The sequence below is a fragment of the Guyanagaster necrorhizus genome (assembly GCF_019112545.1).
Source record: "Guyanagaster necrorhizus MCA 3950 unplaced genomic scaffold BT62scaffold_13, whole genome shotgun sequence".
Lineage (NCBI taxonomy): Eukaryota > Fungi > Basidiomycota > Agaricomycetes > Agaricales > Physalacriaceae > Guyanagaster > Guyanagaster necrorhizus.
This window is the reverse complement of record NW_025064892.1, coordinates 156,027-169,868: the sequence shown is the minus strand read 5'-3', so window position 1 is coordinate 169,868 and position 13,842 is coordinate 156,027. Positions and strand designations below refer to the sequence as shown.

Here is a 13,842-nt window from a genome sequence, read left to right as displayed (position 1 = left end):
GACATCATCCACCACTAATTATTTCTTAGCTTGAATGGTTACATGAAAACATCCTACATCGCTGTGTAATTCACAATAATGTGACTAAATCATAAAAGAGAACAAACTAATAGCCGTAGTCAATGTAGCCATATTACATATACCTATGGTTCAAGAGAAATACAAGAAATCGAAGGAAATAAAAAGGAGCAAAAAGACAAAGAACTTGGAGAGAAGAAGCAAAATGAGGAAACATACAAAGTCTTGTAACAGTTCATTCCAGCGCCGGCGAAGCAGCGTATAGAACATGCTTGTCCGTCCCTTCTATCCAAGCCCTCAGCTGTCCATCGTCCTGCAAACCCACAAACTGGTTCGTCATACTGTCTCGGTATCGCAGATCCGCGACGTTTGGACCCAGCCGAGTCTTTACCTTTTCCATCAACTCCGCTCGGGTCACCTTGGGATGCACCCGTATCGCAATCAGATCCTCTGAATGCTCGTCGTAAATCTTGATCTTCACGAACGCAGTCTGAGGATTCGTGTGCGAGATTGCCGGAGTCGTCGACGTAGAGTGTGATCTCGAGCGTGTACCGGTGCCCGCCTGGGAATTCCGCAAGGAAGATGTCGACGCAGAAGCATGATGCGATGCAGTCGAATTCCACCGCGGTTGACTGTATTGAGGCGAGTGACTCCGTTCGGGAATGGGGGAGTTTGACCGCGAGTTGGACGCATAAGGGGACGGTGCACGATTCAACGAGGATGTGGATTGGGTCTGTTGGTGGTGATTCTGGGCATGGGCATGTAGGCGCAGATTCATTTCGTCGGCCGGTCGGTGTCCGTTGTTGGGACCATACGGATGTCGCTCATATGAATACTGCTCCTGAGCCTGGCGCTGCGGAGAGGGAGCATACCCCTCATCCTCATAATCTGATCCGTCACTTTTGTCGCCATATTCATCTATCCGCATCCGACCAAGTGTATCACGGACTTCGCTTCCGTATTCTTCGATTTCCCTCGACAAATCGTCGTTTATCAACGCATCAACCTCCCCAATTCTCGCTTCCGCTGGTTGTTCGACGTCACCAGGCTTAAGTGCCAGGAACTCCCTGACAACACGGTGTTCCAGGATATATTTTGCGCCATCATTGCTCAAATTGCAAAGGCGGTGCAAGTAGTCATCCAGCTCAGCTCTTCGAGTCGCCGTGAGAGTATCATCGACACTTGAGGCTGGCCCGGGCATGAAGGGCAATATACGCGAGTTAGGTTCTTCGCGACCTGCCTCTTGTGGAAACGAGTTGAGCAAAGAAACTTGGAAGTCATAAAAGTCGTTGTATATCCGAAATAGAATCAAGTGTTTTGCCGGTGGAAGATGCTTCTCGCCTAAAGGAGGGTAAGGTTGGAAGATGGCATCGATCCGGAACCAATACTCCTCCATTTCAAAGTGAAACGAGACCACATCCGCAGAAAGGAGAATGCCTTCAGGGAGGCATTCCGGTTCCTGTGACTGTATGTCGGGGTAGTGCTTGTGAGGCGAAGGGCCTTGGACGTTATCGGGTTCGTTGGGTCGAGGCGACTGAGCATGGGTGACAAATGGACTGTTAGGAACGGATTCACGGTTGTTGGGCGAATCGATGACACCGAGAGAGATGCTGTTTTGTTTGTAATTAAACATGGCGCGCTTCCAGTCTTCGACCTTGGGCAGTTCTCCACCATCCATGAGTGCATCGACATCGGGAACTGGAATTCCAGTGGTTGGATCATGGATCTGGACAAAGGAAACGGGTATAAGGCCTGGGCGGCCCAGGCGACCGATTGGTTTGGCCACAAACCATTCGCGATTAGACTGTGCGACGACGGTGATGTTGTCACCTTGCTTAGCATCAAGCTCATCAGCACGCTCGGCTTCAAAGTCATGTAAAACGACGGCATAGAATGTTTTTGACGGTTTTATCTTGCCGGGTGTTGACAAAGTGCTAGAAGATGGAGCGACCTCAGGAGCAAGAGTCGAGTAACTGGAATGTCTAAGCCCGATATGAGATATACATTATGGGGGAAGAGACAAACATACATTGAAGAAGTTCTGTTAAATTCCTCAAACATTGCCTTTGGGACGAGACCACGAGCACCAGTAACTGGGTTGTGCGCCTCGTACCAAGACCCCTGGTGCTCAACATCGCCAAGCACATAGAAGAAGTCCCCCTTCTTGAAAGGCAGCTCCTGGGGTGCCTGTGGCCGGTACGGCGAGATGGCCCTGATGACCTTCTGGGGTGGCATAATGGATGTAGGGGGCTTGGACACTGAAGGCAGTGGTATGGGAGTCGAAATGTGATTGCGAACCGAGTCCTTGTGCCCGTTGAGGGACTTCCTGATAGACTTCATCGCAAAAAAACCCAGTCGGCTCGTCAGAAGATAAAGTAGAGAAACAAAGAAATCGTCGCAGGTCGTGAAGGTTAGGTCTAGTGCTCGGCCTCAAGCATGCGAGATCCCTTTTAGTCGGCTTCTCCATTAGGAATCCCACGTGGGAACAATAACAGTCGCGTAATTCCATTGTTCCTCTCGCCCGGGTGCTACTTCCTCTTTTTTCTCTTTGTCTGTTTGTCTCACCTCGCTGCCGTATCCATTCACTCTGCCCTATGGTACGTAGCTAAATGCCGAGTTATCGGAAGGGGTGACTGCGATTCGAGGAGCGCAGCGTATTTAATAATATCTTTTATGCATTTAAAACTTGTAAATGCCATAACAGAAAGATGTGGGGGATAAAAGGGGAGGATTCTTCGCCCCGGATATTATGTATCGGAACAAGTGGAACGATGGCAATACTTGCGGCGGCCATATCAGTGGTCGGGATTCATTTATTGAGTCGTGACATATCCAATATTATTCATTCGCGTCGAGAGAGCATTTTCGACAGGTAATTAACGAGTCCGAGACCAAAGAGCTAGGCTCGACAGGATGATTGTTTCGGTGGCTAAATATTTATGTTGCGTTACTTGCAACCGACCTTCGCGTCGTGTCTCCAAGCAAGGGAAATGCCGGGACCTACACACCCGCTCAATGAACTTTTTTAAGTACGTTACGGATGCCCCGAATGCGGCTAGTGAGACAAGGCGAATCATAATATACATGTGTGAATAATATTCCTACGTTTTATTGCTTCGGGTATGTACTGTGGATTCCTTCTGCTGTTCAAGTATATCTGCTTGCCAGTACAATGCATTGGACCATGCTTTTTTAGAGTCTTCACCGAATGTGATGGATCCAAGGCAACAATCGGCCAACGCCGACTCGATCACACTCGGCTTCTTTCCTTCCTTCTTCGTGCACCATGGCCAATGCCTCCGCAAAACGAATCGGTATCCTTTTCTTACCTTCAACCTTTCATCTATGTACTTATTGCATGTTAAGCCAACCAGAATGAAACCATAGTCAAGCAGTTACGACTAGGCCTATTCCTTCCAACCATCCTCTCTCTCGTTTTGCGTTTCCTGTTCAGAAGGAATTCTTTGCCTCCGTCCAAAACTTCGCTGGGTATATATATCGCAACATTCTTCCCAGGATTCTTTCTTTCCAACTACCTGATAAAAATCGGGACGACCAGGCGCGATCCAACGACCGGCACACTCATGTCGTATGGTGAAGATCTCGGTCAACCTGGCGTAATCGAGTGGTGTTTTGATGTGGTATATATAACATGCAAGTCTTTGATTCTCATATCCTTCCTACGATACGTGGTTTAACGTAGTACGGTAGGGGCATGCCAGGTCGGAAGCGGCGCTTTTGGTGAATGGTTTTGGTGGTTATATATGGTGGTGCGTTTCATATCGTAATGTATGTCTTCTTGTTCTTTGACTATTTAATTCAGATTCCGTTATACGCTGTATTCAAACTGTGGACATCCGCCATTTCTCCACTACTTCTGGGAAGAGCAGCGGCGGCCGGCGCAAATGATGTCCCGGAGAAAGAACCTGCAATCAGTAAACGACAAGAAAAATTGAAAAAAAGGAGCGAGCGTGGTGATCCTCGTGTACGTACTCAAAGGAAGTAGAAGGTGACAGGAGTCGGTTCTATCGTTCCGCCGCGAATGATGGGGACGGACTCTGTATCCGCTTGTCGCCATCTTCGTCATCACGGCGCGTTTTCCATATCCCAGAAAATGGATAGCCTTCGAATATTCGAACTTGATACAGAGCTGTACTATATATCTCACAGATACTACCAGATATTTCTCATTCTAACAAGTTACGCGAGACTCGCAAATCCTACTGTTTCGTTCTCGACATTGAATGCTTCAGCATCATCAGGAGGGGCGTTACAATGAGAACCAGACAACTTACAGGTGTACACGTTCTGAAGGAAGACGTCCCCCACGACCCATGCATCTGGAACGGTTCCTTCAGCACACTGGAAACCCAAAATGATGAAAATCGCTTACCTCCGACGTCTTCACCGACAATGCCGCCAATGCAATCAGACGATCCTTGCTCAGCTTGACCTACATTGAAAGTATCTGCACTAATCGAGAATGCCTTTCCACCGAAAGTTAAACTAATATTGGGAATGCTATCGCAAGGAACTAAAACATGCAAATGGGTCAGATGGCACAGTAATAACGAAAATAGGTAATTACCGGTGAAGTAACCATCGCCTACTGTCTGCGAAGCATCTTTGGAACCACTGATCGAATCATAGAGTTCAGAGACGCTCTTTGTGTCTCCGATAATCAATGTGGTTCCGGTATCAATGATAGCAGACAAATTCCCGACCACGGCTTCTCCGTCAACATTTGCGGAATCCATACTGATCTGCCAAAATCCCTACCGTCGCGTGTCAATCTTGATGTCAAGCACTGAATTGAATAGAAGAGAACATACAGTATTGGAGACTTGACTCGTGGTGAAAGAACCAGTAAACTTGTTCGTGTTGACGCCACCCAAGAACAACTCCGCGCCGGAGGTGCTGAGCTCAAACGCAAATTCTGGCGCAGTCACTACGCCTTGACTGACAAGAGTTTGGAATACGGGGTCGTCGCCGAAGTCGGATATTTCTTTGAAGGCCATTCCGACGAGACCATCTGGTTGGAAATTGTCGATGGAGAATCCGGAGGAGTATGTTGTTGCTGCTCCAATGGATTGATTGGTTCCCTGCCAAGTATGTAAACTAGAATGATTCAAGAGGGGAACGAAGGTCGGGGTTACTGACGGTCAGCCCTGCGATAGTGAATGTGTCTGTAAAGATGTTCCCTTCCACAGTTGAACCATCACCATAAGCCAAGCTGAACTTCTGGTCCTGATCCTCGGCTGAAGAGCTGCTGGATGTATTGTAGATCGTATGCCCGTCACAGCTTGAGTCGCAATCAGGACCAGGAAGGAAGAAATCACTGCTGCCTTTTCAAAAAATATAGCTGATGCCGTATGGCGACAAATACGAAGCTGTTGGCTTACCGGTATCAAAGTCCACTGATATCCATCACGAAGTTAACATGCCTGTGGCGCACTCGTATCTTGGTTCTTACCAGTGAAATTCACAGCTGGGGTTCCAACTTGAACGGTGCCTTGCCAAAGAACTTGAGAATCATCTTGCAGTGCATCGGCTCCAGTGCTCCGTCGAGTAATATGCTTGGTGTTACTGGGGTGCACTTTTCCTGTGTTCTTCTTGTATGCTGCGAAACCCCGCGCGATTTTACTGCAAAATATGTGATTAGTCAATGTGGGGTAGTTATATAGCAAAGTGACCTACTTATGAACCTTGTTGACCTGTGCATTGAGGAAATCACGGTCGACGACTCCATTGACGGAAAGCTGCGGTGTACGTTTCGACAAAGGGATGCTAATGCCTACATGAGGTGTAGTAGACGGGAGCGCGCTGCACAAGAGAGGGGGCACAGCAAGGATCCAAAAGAAGGTGAGAGCCATTGGTGGATGACCGAGTGTTCTCTGGGAACGTTGTCTCCTTGATGAGAGAATACATGGCTTTTAAGGATCCCCGGTGTCGTGTTTATCGTATGGTAGTCGGTAGCTAAGGGATAAAAATAAGACATTAACAACTGTGGCGCAGCACGTAATCAAATGTTGAAGCACTGATGGGGAAGAATCGGAAGATGAGCACGTTCCCGTGTGGAACCAGGTGCTATCGCTATGAATCTCAACGTGAACATAACAAGGACTAACGTGTGTGACGGTAAGACCAAGAAGATTTGTACCGCACAAGTCCGGAATGCTGGATTCTGCTCCAAGATGAGGTGATATTTCTTCCATTCAGAGGTAAGAGAGAATATCACTCACACTGCGTAGTCGTGAACGGCAACTCTCGAGCTATTTCTTGACTGAAGGGAATCCATGTTATTGTGGCTACGGCACTGCATCTCTGAAGGCGATGTGGTTTGTCTAATCGAATGGGCCAGCAATGGCATGCCATGATACACGGAGGGGAACGTGAAAATGGAAGTACTCTTTTTCATAGGGTCGACATTAGTTTGTAAGAATGACATCCGTGTCAGTTCGATGGCTGAGATACGTCGGAAAAATAGTAATCGAAAATGCCCACAGTTATGATACTGACAGCGTGGCCCACAGAAGTAGTAAGTTAAGTGAAGCGGAGAAGCTCAGAAGACAGTAAGCACAGGCCGTGTGACTTGTGGATTGTTGGTGCGGAGACATATAACGAAGATATCGATATCGCCTGTAACCCATACTATTTCAGCTCCAAAGGCATGGATAGCAATGTAAGCTAGGAAATATTGAGGCCGGACCTAATTGAGGGTAACCACGCCCAAGACCTTGACCACGATGCTTCCACGGACCACGACGCGTGGGGAGATGGAATTACATTCCAATGGCCCCGACGACTCGGAGTTAGGAATTAGCAAACGGCTAGACCCGATTCGGGCCGTCTGGGACTGAATATTTCAATATTCGGAGCTTCAACTCTAGATGTGGCGCTGACGTAAGTTGAAATTGCGCCGTGACCCATCGTAACACTTGTTATCTTCGTCACACATCATTCTTCATCGCCTTTCACTACGGGCTCGATACTTTTGCTAGTATCCTGTGCTCACATTTCATCCTTCATCAAAAGCCTACGATTGTCTGCCGGTAGAATCTTCAATTTCTTCTTTGGCGCCCTAATCCTATCCCATCCGCCTCCTGCGACCCTTTGTTTCCATTTTCCCATGCACCATTGACCTCTTCCATTCCCTCGACGACTCATTTTACTGCCCTCATTTCGCTTGTTGTATCTCTGTAGCGTATCGCGCGACACATATCTATCTCCCTTCCCTTCCGCCATGACCACCATCCCTGCTCCAACCGCCGCCGCCGCTCGAGAAGAATGGCCTGACGCAGACTTTGATCTTCCGGAAGGTCAATCAATACATACTATCAACAAAGATGAAGAAGATGAGGATTGGGACATAGAAATGGATCTTGGACATACTGGAGGCGCTCAAATTTATGATCCTTTTCCGTCTGCTACTTCCGCGCAGATGCATATCATTCGCCCTCTGTCATCCCTACAGGACATCGGAGATGATGATGACGATGACGAGGGTGCATCGACAATCAAATTTGCTGCTCTACCCAAACCAAAGTCCGTTGTCCCAACTATGCGAACATCCGACGAAGATGACTTCGAAGACGCATTTTCATTGCCTTCTGGTGTCACCCGGCTTTCATTGGTCCCTTTGACTCTCAACCATCGTGCCTCCAAGACTTCGCTGGAATGGGGAGACAAAGACCAAACTACGTCTTCGCAGTCCTCGGATGCCTACTCCACGTTAGGCTTCGCTGATACTTCTCCGTCGTCCAACTCTACGTCTTCAGTGTCCACTCCAGGGACGGAGACAGAAGAGGATGACGATGATGAAGGGGTCCTAGAAGGCCTAATTATTCCTGCGGATTTGGGCCAACGCCACCTCACCTCGATTCTGAACAAGAAGAAGGCGGCGGTCACGATGGATAACCAACTCAAGGTGGCTAGTCCTGATCCAGATGATGATTTTGAAATGGGACTAGTCATTAACGATGATGTCGACTTCAGCCCCAGTCGTCTGCTGAAACCTCAGCGCTCGCCGTTATTGCGGTCTGCCAACCGAAGCAACAGCTTGTCCCTTCAGAAGGTATGGAGGCTGCCATCGCGGGTGAATCGTGCCAAGTCCCCCGTCAATCATCCTCCAGTTTCCTCTGCCCGGCAACTTCAGAAGCTCAGGTTCTCCCCATCACCGTCACTGCAACCCGCGGCAAAAGTGCAGAGTTTCCAGCCATATCCCTCTGACTCATCTTCATCTTTGAAACCCGGTAGTCTACGAGGTCAGAAGTCCCACACAGGCCTTGCCCCTGCTGCCGCCATACCGGCGAAAAGGTTGACGAGGAAAGCATCGCTGTCTTCTCTGATGGAATCAGGCGCCCAAGCGTCAGCATCCTCATCACCAGCATGTAAAGGTGCGCGCTATGGGGAATCGACTGCTGCGTCGCGTGCCAAGTCACATAAGGCTTCCACGAGTCAGCATCAGAATTATGAAGTGCCACCCACGCGCCCTTCCACACCTTCCTCTAACACTGCCGCGCTCCGTCTGACTATACCCACTATAGGGCGCCTCAAGTCACGTCCTGCCCTTTCTGCGTTATTTGGTCGCTCATCGTCTCCGAGGGCACAGTCACCGTTCCGGACGTCATCACCCGCACCTGCGCGACCTCCATCCAGTCTGTCTAAGTTAACTCGGACATTACCACCACAGTCAATCCCTAAGGTACTCCGCAAACCAAAGCGCCAATGCATTTATGGAGATGGCACCGAGCTTGACGCGATTGCAGACCTACCCACGGACCGGGATAAAGAGAGTCGTTTTCGTGTTCAACCTAAAGGTTACGGAAATCGCATTCCTGCCGCCAGCTTTTCACCGTCGAAGCTTGCAGATAAGAGTGTCGTCCGTAAACAAGGACGTTGTGAACCGTCAGGTAAGTTGTACGTTTCTTGGTCCGGCGCATTTTGCTTAGCTCTTTCTTTTTCTTCATCAGATTCTCCTGCATCTTCTGCGTTTGCTTCACTGTCGAAACGCCGAAGCAGATCCGAATTAGTTACTCAGAAGCCCCAGTCTCCTAAGAAAAAACGGAAGAACTTGACATCTCCAACTGAACTCAAGAAGCCTACCCTAATACGGAATTTGGGCGGCACGAAAGCGTCTAAAGGTTCGTTGGTTTTCGGGATTTTGTGTTGCCCTTCGTCTCTAAAGTAAATTCAGTTGTTGGCGACATGAAATGGAACCCTCAAACTCTTCGGTGGGAGGGAAACGAGCAAGTCCTGAAAGACTTTGACGTTGCTTCCACCCGACCAGCTCTCATTACACATCTTACGGGGTCATCCCTTGGGTCTCCCGCCCCTTCGTTCGCGTCAGGTGCGCGGATAGTGGGAAACATGATATTCGATCCGGCGCGCCTGTGCTGGATATCAACCTTACCGCCTGAAGACGAGGAGCCGGATGTGTTCGCCAATTTGGCCGACGACGAGGAAGACGGTGACGGATGGGAGACCAAGGGTGGTACCATCAAAGCCGTTCTTGCTACGTCGGATGCCTCCATGGCAGCGTCAAGTGCTAATGGATCTTCAGTAGCTTCAGTGCCAACCGCTGGGTGCTGTCGCACACGAACTGCATCCGAAGCCGATAGCGAGCGCTTTTCAGGAGCGTCGATGGTGTGTGGTATCGACGAACACTTTGTACAAAAGTGCCGTGAGGCAGAAGCACGCCATCGCGCCGAAATAAAGTGTTGGAAGAGTGCTTTGTCGCGACAGGATGCCTTCACTGAGCCGGACCGCTCATTCCTATATGATATTCGGACGTTGGCGACTCGCAAATATTAACGGTCTGTAGTATCATGTCCATACTATCCACCTTGTTTATTTTGACATTATTTGCATTGATTTTTCACTGTTGATTTTCCTTCATTTGCATTACCTTGACATGTTTCTGTATAAGTTATCCCTTTTCTTTCTTGTTCTGCTTAACGCCTCGACATGTAACGTGCTCTCTGGATATATTACTGAACAACTGTATCTCTTAACCTGCCTTGACTGAAGGTTGAAGAATCATTCAACGGGAATAGGTACATAAGAGTTGGTTTCTATTGTCGGCTTGCCATAGAGGAAGCTGTTACGGCTGGTTACAGCCCGCGGTAGTATAGAACTACCATGACTATGGTGGGATTTGCGAGAACATGTTCGTTGAAATTGTATATTCCGGCAAGTTGCTTTGAAGTTTTCTACCTCATGCACCTGCAGTTCCGCCATCCAACAGCCCAACATTATGCTGGACTCTTGATTATGTCGGACAGAGGATTCAAAAAGGATCCCAACTTATGACACTCTCCGTTCCACCAACCGGGCCATAGTGGTGGACGTCGGCGATGACCTCGTCACCGAGGCGAGCGAGAAGGTCACGCTGCGCTGTTCGTTCACACCAAAGCCTCCATTCCAGTGCCCAGAGCGTACGCTATCATTGTCGACCACTCCGAAGTACCACCGTGCACGTACATTATCGAGCAGAAGCTCAGAGGCACTCCGCTCTCTGAGCTGACGCCTACTATGAATGACCAGACTTGTCTCGTCGCAGCAGAGCTCAGACAAATACTGTGACGTGCCCAGCTTTCTCTCTGGATAATCCGGGGCCCATGCCTGCGTTTCCGGAAGAGGTTGAGTGGCACCGTCTACCTATGACAAAGCATTGTGCATACTCTTTTTTATGTTCAACAACAAACGCCATGACGCATATATCTCGCACAGGCTGGTTTTTCAAGCTAAACATTATTTCCGTGACTACCAGCGATTGTTGTCTGGTAGTGAACTTCTTGGTATAGTCACCTATCAAAGCGACCATTCTTTACGGGCATCCCTGCTATCCTCCGTATTCTGTGTCTCCTTGCTTTTATCTTCAGCGTCTTGTGGATCCCGTTCCTTGTTCATTCGTCCATATAGCCCTTCTGGATATACATGCTAAACACTTCTGGTTTTCCCATGACCTTGCCTTTGTGAAGGAACGGAGAGACAATTAAATGGAAGAATTCGCTCCGAAGCGCTTGATAATTTCTTCCTTCTTATCCTCTTCTGCCAGTGCAAACATGATGGTAGCAGTGTCCATATACATTCTTCGATGGTGTGTCTGTTGCCGCGCTTGATTGGGACCCTTAATTGGCACTCTTCTCATCCAAGGCAACCTCTACATAAGAGTTTTATAGCCGGCTGATAATGCGCTTTCGCTGCTGGTGGCTCCAGTCTGATGCGGAATGCGAGTCATGATCAAACGACTGCGCGAAGACCTTTACTTCTAGCGTTTCGACCTATTTCGAGATCTATCCGATCTACCAATCTGGTTTGCGTCGGTAATGAATGAGACCATGAACGTCTAGTAGAGAAAGGCTGACAAGCGGTCCACCTTATCGTCCGCTAGTATATATAACTATTTCCTGGCAAGACGAAACGACGGTGCCAAATACTGCCTAGTAGCGACCTTCTTGTAATCTCTCGAGTGGAGGATCTGGAAATCATGGATGATATATTGTACAACTGAACACGCCGATCATGACAATACTATTACATATAAATTCAAGGAATTACTTCGTTTCTGCTCATGTCCCTCGTTTCTTTGCAGTCGATTCTGGCGCTGACGAATTCATACCAACCATACGTTCCACAACAGCCTGGATTGACATGAGCATTCAAGTTTGGCGAAGAGAGAGAACATTCAACGTACCTGCGCCTGGTCCCAGTCCAACGGCTCGTCCTCCTCCTCTTCAATCTTTCCACTATCTTCATGTCCCATACCAAGTCCCCATCCTCCAACGCTTGCTCTTGGATTACTGCTCTCAGGATCTGGGCTTCTACAGACATCAAATGTTAGCACAAGTGATCACCATAACGACGACTGCACAACCTTAACGCTTCCAGGAATTCTCGTTCCTTCTCTCGTTCCCTTTCCCGCTCAGTATCAACCAACGTCCCTCCGGTTCCTACTCGAAGTGTTTCGCCTCCATAAGGATCGCCATCGTCTCCAGCCATAAGCATGTTGCTGACTAAGTTGGGGGCGCTTGCACCTCTTTGCTTCTGAGCTATCCGGCCTCGCCGATCACGCGGGAGACCACCAGATAGGAAACTAGGCGCTCTAGCTCGACCGGTAGAAGCCTTCACGGTTTGGCGGCCATCAAACTGAGGGCTTGGGGAGCGAAGAATCCTGAGGAGTTCTAATACTGCAGCTTCTCCAGTGGACGGTTGGGGAGGTTGCGCTGTAAGGGAGAACGTGGGCGTTCGATACCGGCTCTGCGATGTAAGCACGAGCAGCCTTCAGCCATGATCTGATCAGCTAAGATGGAAGCATCCAATCAATATAGCAACGAACATTTGCTGTAGTCGAGGTTGTTGATATCCGGCGGTTTCTTGAAAATTATCCTGCCTATTTGCCATAGAAAGCCGTGCTTTGAGCCGCGGAGCTAGTGGCAGGATGACCTTATCACGAAACGATCGAAGAGCGACGGTGCGGACGTCTATGTGCTGCGTAGAGAGTTGCAAAGAGGTGCCAAGAGATGTTGACATTGAGCCTTTATTATTCTGACGACTTGGTGACGACGGACGCTTGGGGGTGCGATAGAGTGAAGAGAGAAGAGGGTCTGTCTGCAGAGGGAGCAATGCCTGTAGGCACATTAGCTGACAATGAGTAAACCGATCTGGTCGGACATACCCCTTCGACGTAGGGCAAGACCTGGTCCCAGAAGAATCCCCATATTTCGACAATGCGTCCGACGAGTTTATCGTCTTCTTTCTCAGCCAGTTTCGCGTTTAGTGTTCGCATTCCGGATCCAATAAGCTCTGAAGTGTCGTATTCCAGTGTGGCAAGCGCCTTCGAAGGTGACGATGCAGCCGTCGCTATGTGAGCTTTCACGAGCATATTCAGATTCTCTCTAACTTGATCAGGTTGGACGAACGAGGTAAGTACAAGACGACTCACATAGGTATCCTCAATGGTTCACCGTTAAAGAGTGGCAGAATATGCACATGTAATGTACCCCACGGATCTGAGCCTGATGTAGAGGCCATGTTGGCCTGTGACATTGCACCCGGTGCTGGTAGAGCGAGAGAGCTGACGGAAGGTGCCTGCGAGAGAGTAGGTATACCGGAGGGAAGGTGAGCAAGATTTCCTAGACGATGCATTTCGCGAGTAACAAGTTTAGAGTCGTAAGTGCGCCCGTAGGAAGCCTGGAAGCACAAGGTATCAATTGTTGGCTTCCCAACTTAGAAGTGTGATGATCACCTTTGAAGGCGATGTATGAACCTTGTTCGGATTCGACATCGTGGGTGACGGAGGAAAGGTAGGTGAAGTCGGAGACCCCACTGGTTCGGGATTTCGACCGTGAGGGTGTAGTAGAAGGGCTGGATTCAGGGAACTAGGCTTCGGCATCACCGAATGACCAGAACCATGTCCGTGGTGATGATGCCCAGCCAAATGCGACAGTTTATCTGTGAACAAACCAAGCTTCCGCGACGACGAGGATACCGAGCTCGGCGCGTCCGACAGCGAGAAAAGATGGCTCCGGCCTGATTCCGGCTGACCTCCAGATGATGATAAAATGCGCAGACTCGGCGGTACTGGCGTCTGCGTTGGTGTTGCGGAATCACTCGATGACCGTCGACGCGTTGGGTCCGGCGAGGAGCCTCGGTTATTACCCTCGCTGTCATTGCTGCGGGATTCCCCGACCGTCGTCAACGGCGAGCCCTGGCCTGGATTGCCATGGTCGTGAGATTTTCGAGGCCAGCTCGTTATCATAGTGAACGGCGGCTACGATGGTGTCGAAAGAAAGGATATAGGAGACCTGCGAATTCATTTGC

The 13,842-nt window shown here is 49.2% G+C and overlaps 7 protein-coding genes across 7 annotated transcripts; 2 read left to right on the top strand and 5 right to left on the bottom strand.

The window, feature by feature from the left end:
* Nucleotides 1-14: 14 nt before the first annotated feature.
* On the bottom strand, nucleotides 15-2,434 carry BT62DRAFT_968697 (uncharacterized protein). Its single transcript, XM_043188915.1, has 2 exons — nucleotides 2,048-2,434; nucleotides 15-2,000 (listed from the first exon to the last, which is right to left on the bottom strand). The coding sequence occupies exons 1-2, from the start codon at nucleotides 2,356-2,358 to the stop codon at nucleotides 254-256; spliced, it is 2,058 nt and encodes a 685-aa protein (XP_043039400.1). The 5' UTR covers nucleotides 2,359-2,434; the 3' UTR covers nucleotides 15-253.
* Nucleotides 2,435-3,206: 772 nt separating this feature from the next.
* On the top strand, nucleotides 3,207-4,227 carry BT62DRAFT_932240 (DUF788-domain-containing protein). The gene is made up of 4 exons (XM_043186319.1): nucleotides 3,207-3,332; nucleotides 3,385-3,672; nucleotides 3,730-3,788; nucleotides 3,842-4,227. The coding sequence occupies exons 1-4, from the start codon at nucleotides 3,305-3,307 to the stop codon at nucleotides 4,022-4,024; spliced, it is 558 nt and encodes a 185-aa protein (XP_043039399.1). The 5' UTR covers nucleotides 3,207-3,304; the 3' UTR covers nucleotides 4,025-4,227.
* Nucleotides 4,128-6,306, bottom strand: BT62DRAFT_932239 (acid protease). The gene is made up of 10 exons (XM_043186318.1): nucleotides 6,261-6,306; nucleotides 5,716-6,202; nucleotides 5,492-5,661; nucleotides 5,421-5,435; nucleotides 5,179-5,363; nucleotides 4,851-5,120; nucleotides 4,607-4,793; nucleotides 4,412-4,552; nucleotides 4,314-4,358; nucleotides 4,128-4,265 (listed from the first exon to the last, which is right to left on the bottom strand). The coding sequence occupies exons 2-10, from the start codon at nucleotides 5,889-5,891 to the stop codon at nucleotides 4,219-4,221; spliced, it is 1,236 nt and encodes a 411-aa protein (XP_043039398.1). The 5' UTR covers nucleotides 5,892-6,202; nucleotides 6,261-6,306; the 3' UTR covers nucleotides 4,128-4,218.
* On the bottom strand, nucleotides 5,952-6,466 carry BT62DRAFT_1006081 (uncharacterized protein; the record flags this gene model as incomplete). The annotated part of the gene is made up of 2 exons (XM_043177210.1): nucleotides 5,952-6,195; nucleotides 6,261-6,466. The coding sequence occupies 2 exons, from the start codon at nucleotides 6,464-6,466 to the stop codon at nucleotides 5,952-5,954; spliced, it is 450 nt and encodes a 149-aa protein (XP_043039397.1).
* Nucleotides 6,467-7,168: 702 nt separating this feature from the next.
* Nucleotides 7,169-10,078, top strand: BT62DRAFT_141079 (uncharacterized protein). Its single transcript, XM_043179826.1, has 3 exons — nucleotides 7,169-8,930; nucleotides 8,991-9,161; nucleotides 9,215-10,078. Exons 1-3 carry the CDS (start codon nucleotides 7,262-7,264, stop codon nucleotides 9,829-9,831), a joined length of 2,457 nt encoding a protein of 818 aa, XP_043039396.1. The 5' UTR covers nucleotides 7,169-7,261; the 3' UTR covers nucleotides 9,832-10,078.
* Nucleotides 10,079-10,323: 245 nt separating this feature from the next.
* Nucleotides 10,324-10,929, bottom strand: BT62DRAFT_1006078 (uncharacterized protein; the record flags this gene model as incomplete). Its single annotated transcript, XM_043177209.1, has 3 exons — nucleotides 10,324-10,677; nucleotides 10,733-10,782; nucleotides 10,851-10,929. The coding sequence occupies 3 exons, from the start codon at nucleotides 10,927-10,929 to the stop codon at nucleotides 10,324-10,326; spliced, it is 483 nt and encodes a 160-aa protein (XP_043039395.1).
* Nucleotides 10,930-11,493: 564 nt separating this feature from the next.
* On the bottom strand, nucleotides 11,494-13,802 carry BT62DRAFT_968686 (HbrB-domain-containing protein). The gene is made up of 7 exons (XM_043188914.1): nucleotides 13,268-13,802; nucleotides 12,965-13,212; nucleotides 12,698-12,917; nucleotides 12,359-12,648; nucleotides 11,897-12,301; nucleotides 11,717-11,843; nucleotides 11,494-11,663 (listed from the first exon to the last, which is right to left on the bottom strand). The coding sequence occupies exons 1-7, from the start codon at nucleotides 13,778-13,780 to the stop codon at nucleotides 11,592-11,594; spliced, it is 1,875 nt and encodes a 624-aa protein (XP_043039394.1). The 5' UTR covers nucleotides 13,781-13,802; the 3' UTR covers nucleotides 11,494-11,591.
* Between the last annotated feature and the right edge of the window lie 40 nt (nucleotides 13,803-13,842).

Excerpts from the sequence above, each read along its gene's own strand:
- BT62DRAFT_968686 (XM_043188914.1), bottom strand. The coding sequence starts at position 13,780 with ATGATAACGAGCTGGCCTCGAAAATCTCACGACCATGGCAATCCAGGC. Across the intron at positions 13,213-13,267 it reads TTCATACATCGCCTTCAAAG|GCTTCCTACGGGCGCACTTA; the intron begins GTGATCATCACA and ends TTGTGCTTCCAG. Across the intron at positions 11,664-11,716 it reads TGGACTGGGACCAGGCGCAG|GCTGTTGTGGAACGTATGGT; the intron begins GTACGTTGAATG and ends ATGTCAATCCAG.
- BT62DRAFT_932239 (XM_043186318.1), bottom strand. The coding sequence starts at position 5,891 with ATGGCTCTCACCTTCTTTTGGATCCTTGCTGTGCCCCCTCTCTTGTGC. Across the intron at positions 4,553-4,606 it reads AGGCGATGGTTACTTCACCG|TTCCTTGCGATAGCATTCCC; the intron begins GTAATTACCTAT and ends TGCATGTTTTAG. Across the intron at positions 4,266-4,313 it reads CCTTCAGAACGTGTACACCT|CATTCAATGTCGAGAACGAA; the intron begins GTAAGTTGTCTG and ends ATGATGCTGAAG.
- BT62DRAFT_932240 (XM_043186319.1), top strand. The coding sequence starts at position 3,305 with ATGGCCAATGCCTCCGCAAAACGAATCG. Across the intron at positions 3,333-3,384 it reads TGCCTCCGCAAAACGAATCG|CCAACCAGAATGAAACCATA; the intron begins GTATCCTTTTCT and ends TTGCATGTTAAG. Across the intron at positions 3,673-3,729 it reads TGATGTGGTATATATAACAT|GGGCATGCCAGGTCGGAAGC; the intron begins GCAAGTCTTTGA and ends GTAGTACGGTAG.
- BT62DRAFT_141079 (XM_043179826.1), top strand. The coding sequence starts at position 7,262 with ATGACCACCATCCCTGCTCCAACCGCCGCCGCCGCTCGAGAAGAATGG. Across the intron at positions 8,931-8,990 it reads AGGACGTTGTGAACCGTCAG|ATTCTCCTGCATCTTCTGCG; the intron begins GTAAGTTGTACG and ends TTTCTTCATCAG. Across the intron at positions 9,162-9,214 it reads CGGCACGAAAGCGTCTAAAG|TTGTTGGCGACATGAAATGG; the intron begins GTTCGTTGGTTT and ends AAGTAAATTCAG.
- BT62DRAFT_968697 (XM_043188915.1), bottom strand. The coding sequence starts at position 2,358 with ATGAAGTCTATCAGGAAGTCCCTCAACGGGCACAAGGACTCGGTTCGC. Across the intron at positions 2,001-2,047 it reads TTTAACAGAACTTCTTCAAT|ACATTCCAGTTACTCGACTC; the intron begins GTATGTTTGTCT and ends TATCGGGCTTAG.